The sequence below is a fragment of the Suncus etruscus genome, chromosome 5 (genome assembly GCF_024139225.1).
Source record: "Suncus etruscus isolate mSunEtr1 chromosome 5, mSunEtr1.pri.cur, whole genome shotgun sequence".
NCBI classification, from domain to species: Eukaryota; Metazoa; Chordata; class Mammalia; order Eulipotyphla; family Soricidae; genus Suncus; species Suncus etruscus.
In genome coordinates, this window is record NC_064852.1 from 11,528,839 (window position 1) to 11,530,963 (window position 2,125).

Below are 2,125 nucleotides of genomic sequence, written 5' to 3' on the forward strand. Positions count from 1 at the left end.
CACAACCGCTAACCTGCCTCTGGAGGGGGGGCTCCCCCTTTGGTTCTCCTTGTCGTCCCCCCCCCCCGCGTGGCCTCGCTTGAAACTGGCCCGACCCCCTTCTGCCCTTCACGAACCTCAGGGGGCCACGGGGACGGCCCTGGGGCTACCCCTAAGCATTCCAGATGTGCTGGGGCTGCACCCCCAAATCCCTCAAGCCCCTCAAGAACCCTCCATGCCATCATCCCACAAGGAAGGGCAAGCGACCTACGGTCTCCCCAAGTCGCCCCGGAGCCCGTGGGCCTGGCTCTCCTCCACCTTGGGCAATTCCAAGCCTGTACCCCACATCCTGCCTAACACCCCCAGAGCCAGAGACTCTCTCTCTCTCTGTCTCTCTCCCTTCCTGCACCCCCAACAACAACCTCTAACCTGCGTCGGGGGAGGGGACCCCGGGGACGGTTCTGGGGCTCCCCTTAGCCACCTCAGAGGCGCCCCAAAACCCCTCGTGCCCCTCAGGACCCCCACAAATGCCACCCCATGCTGTCCCACAGCCCTCGGGTGGGGGGGGCCACAGGGACGGTCCTGGGCTTCCCCCCTGAGCCTCTCAGATGTGTTGAGGCTGCACCCCCAAACCCCTCGTGCCCCTGGGGTCTCCCTAACGGCCATCCTATGCTCTCCCACACCCCGCAGGGGCCACGAGGAGAGTCCTGGGGCTCCCCTAAACCGGCCTAGCCATCTTCTGATGCGCCCCGAAACCCCTCGTGCCCCTCAAGAGCCCCCCCAGAGCCCCCCTGCGCCGTGGCATGCGCTCGCACACCCCTCCAGGGGCCACGGGGACGGCGCTGGGGCTCCCCGTCAGCGTCCTGGCCACCTCCTAGGCTGCACCCCGAAAGCCCTCGAGCCCCTCCAGCGCCCCCCTGCACGGGCGTCCCCTTCCTTCGTCCTCGAGGGCGGGCGACCCCTCGTCCGTCCCTTCAGCCGCCGGCCGCGCGCGCTCACCACGCCGGGGAGGGGCCTCGGGCTGCCCCCGCCCCTCGGACGGACGGACCGACGGACAATGCCGCGCGGGCCCGGGCTCCGCCGAGCGCCTCAGCGCAGCCTCCGCCAACCGCCCCAACCGCCCGATCGCCCGATCGCCCGCCCGCCGCGCAGGCGCCGCCTCAGCCCGAGCCCAGCCGAGCCGACCCACCCGCTCCCGCGCCGCCGCCGCCGCCGCCGCCCGCCCTCGCTGCGCCCGCGTCCTCCGCCTCGCTCCGGCCCGTCTCCTCAGCCCAGCGGCGGCGCTCGCTCGCCCGCTCGCCCGCTCGTCCGCTCGCTCCCCACGGCGGCGTCTGCGGCGGCGGCTCTGTGGTGACTGAGGCGGCCGAGGCGGCGGAGGCGGCCCCGAGCGGCGGTCACGTGACGCCGCCGAGCGCGCTCATTGGCCGAGGCCGGGGGCGTGGCCCGCCGCTGCTGGGAAACGGAAAGCCCGCCCCTCCGCTCCCTCCCTCCCTCGCGCGCGCGCGCTCTCCCCCCTCCCTCTTTCTCTCCCTCCTCCCTCCTCCCTCCTCCCCTCCCCACGCGCGCTTTGCTGCACCTGAGAGAGAGACAGAGCGACCGAGCGACCGGGAGAGAGCGCCGCGCCGCCTGCGCCAACTGCGCACCTGGGAGCGCGCAGGGAGCGCACGCGGAGGGCGGGGCCCGCTCTTTGCACCTGCGAGCCGACGCGCGCTACGTCAACTGCGTCCCGGCTCCGGGCCCCGCCCACACACACACACACACACAGGGCGACTGTTGCCGCCGCTGCTGCTGCTGCTGCAGCACCTGAGCCTCTCTCGCTCGCTACGCTCGCGGCGTAGCTAAGCGCTCGGCGGGGGATGAGCTGCGCAGAGAGGAGCGAGAGAAAGGAACGGAAACTTCGTAACTTACGAATGTGGGAGCGGCTCTCGACCTGCCAGGGTCCAGCCCCGAGGCCGCGTGTTCGAGGCCCGCCCTCCTCACCACCACCATCAGTCTCACCTTCCCTGGACTTTTTGCAAAGGGGATAAGCGCCTCATGGCTTATTCGCCCAGGGGCAGCAGAAGGCCTTTGCTACAGGCCTCCTGGCCCCACCTCCCTGCCTTACCAGTTGTGTGACCTTGACCAAATAATGAAGCCCCCCCCACTT

General features: G+C 71.0%; 1 protein-coding gene across 1 annotated transcript; it reads left to right on the forward strand.

Annotated features, from left to right (window-relative positions):
• The first annotated feature begins 214 nt into the window (after positions 1-214).
• On the forward strand, positions 215-1,786 carry LOC126009404 (basic proline-rich protein-like). Its single transcript, XM_049773807.1, has 3 exons — positions 215-316; positions 712-1,445; positions 1,561-1,786. The coding sequence occupies exons 1-3, from the start codon at positions 215-217 to the stop codon at positions 1,784-1,786; spliced, it is 1,062 nt and encodes a 353-aa protein (XP_049629764.1).
• The last annotated feature ends 339 nt before the right edge of the window (positions 1,787-2,125 follow it).

Coding starts and splice junctions, on each gene's coding strand:
- LOC126009404 (XM_049773807.1), top strand. CDS start 215: ATGCCATCATCCCACAAGGAAGGGCAAGCGACCTACGGTCTCCCCAAG. Junction 317..711: donor CCTTGGGCAATTCCAAGCCT/GTACCCCACATC, acceptor AAACCGGCCTAG/CCATCTTCTGATGCGCCCCG. Junction 1,446..1,560: donor CCGCTGCTGGGAAACGGAAA/GCCCGCCCCTCC, acceptor GCTGCACCTGAG/AGAGAGACAGAGCGACCGAG.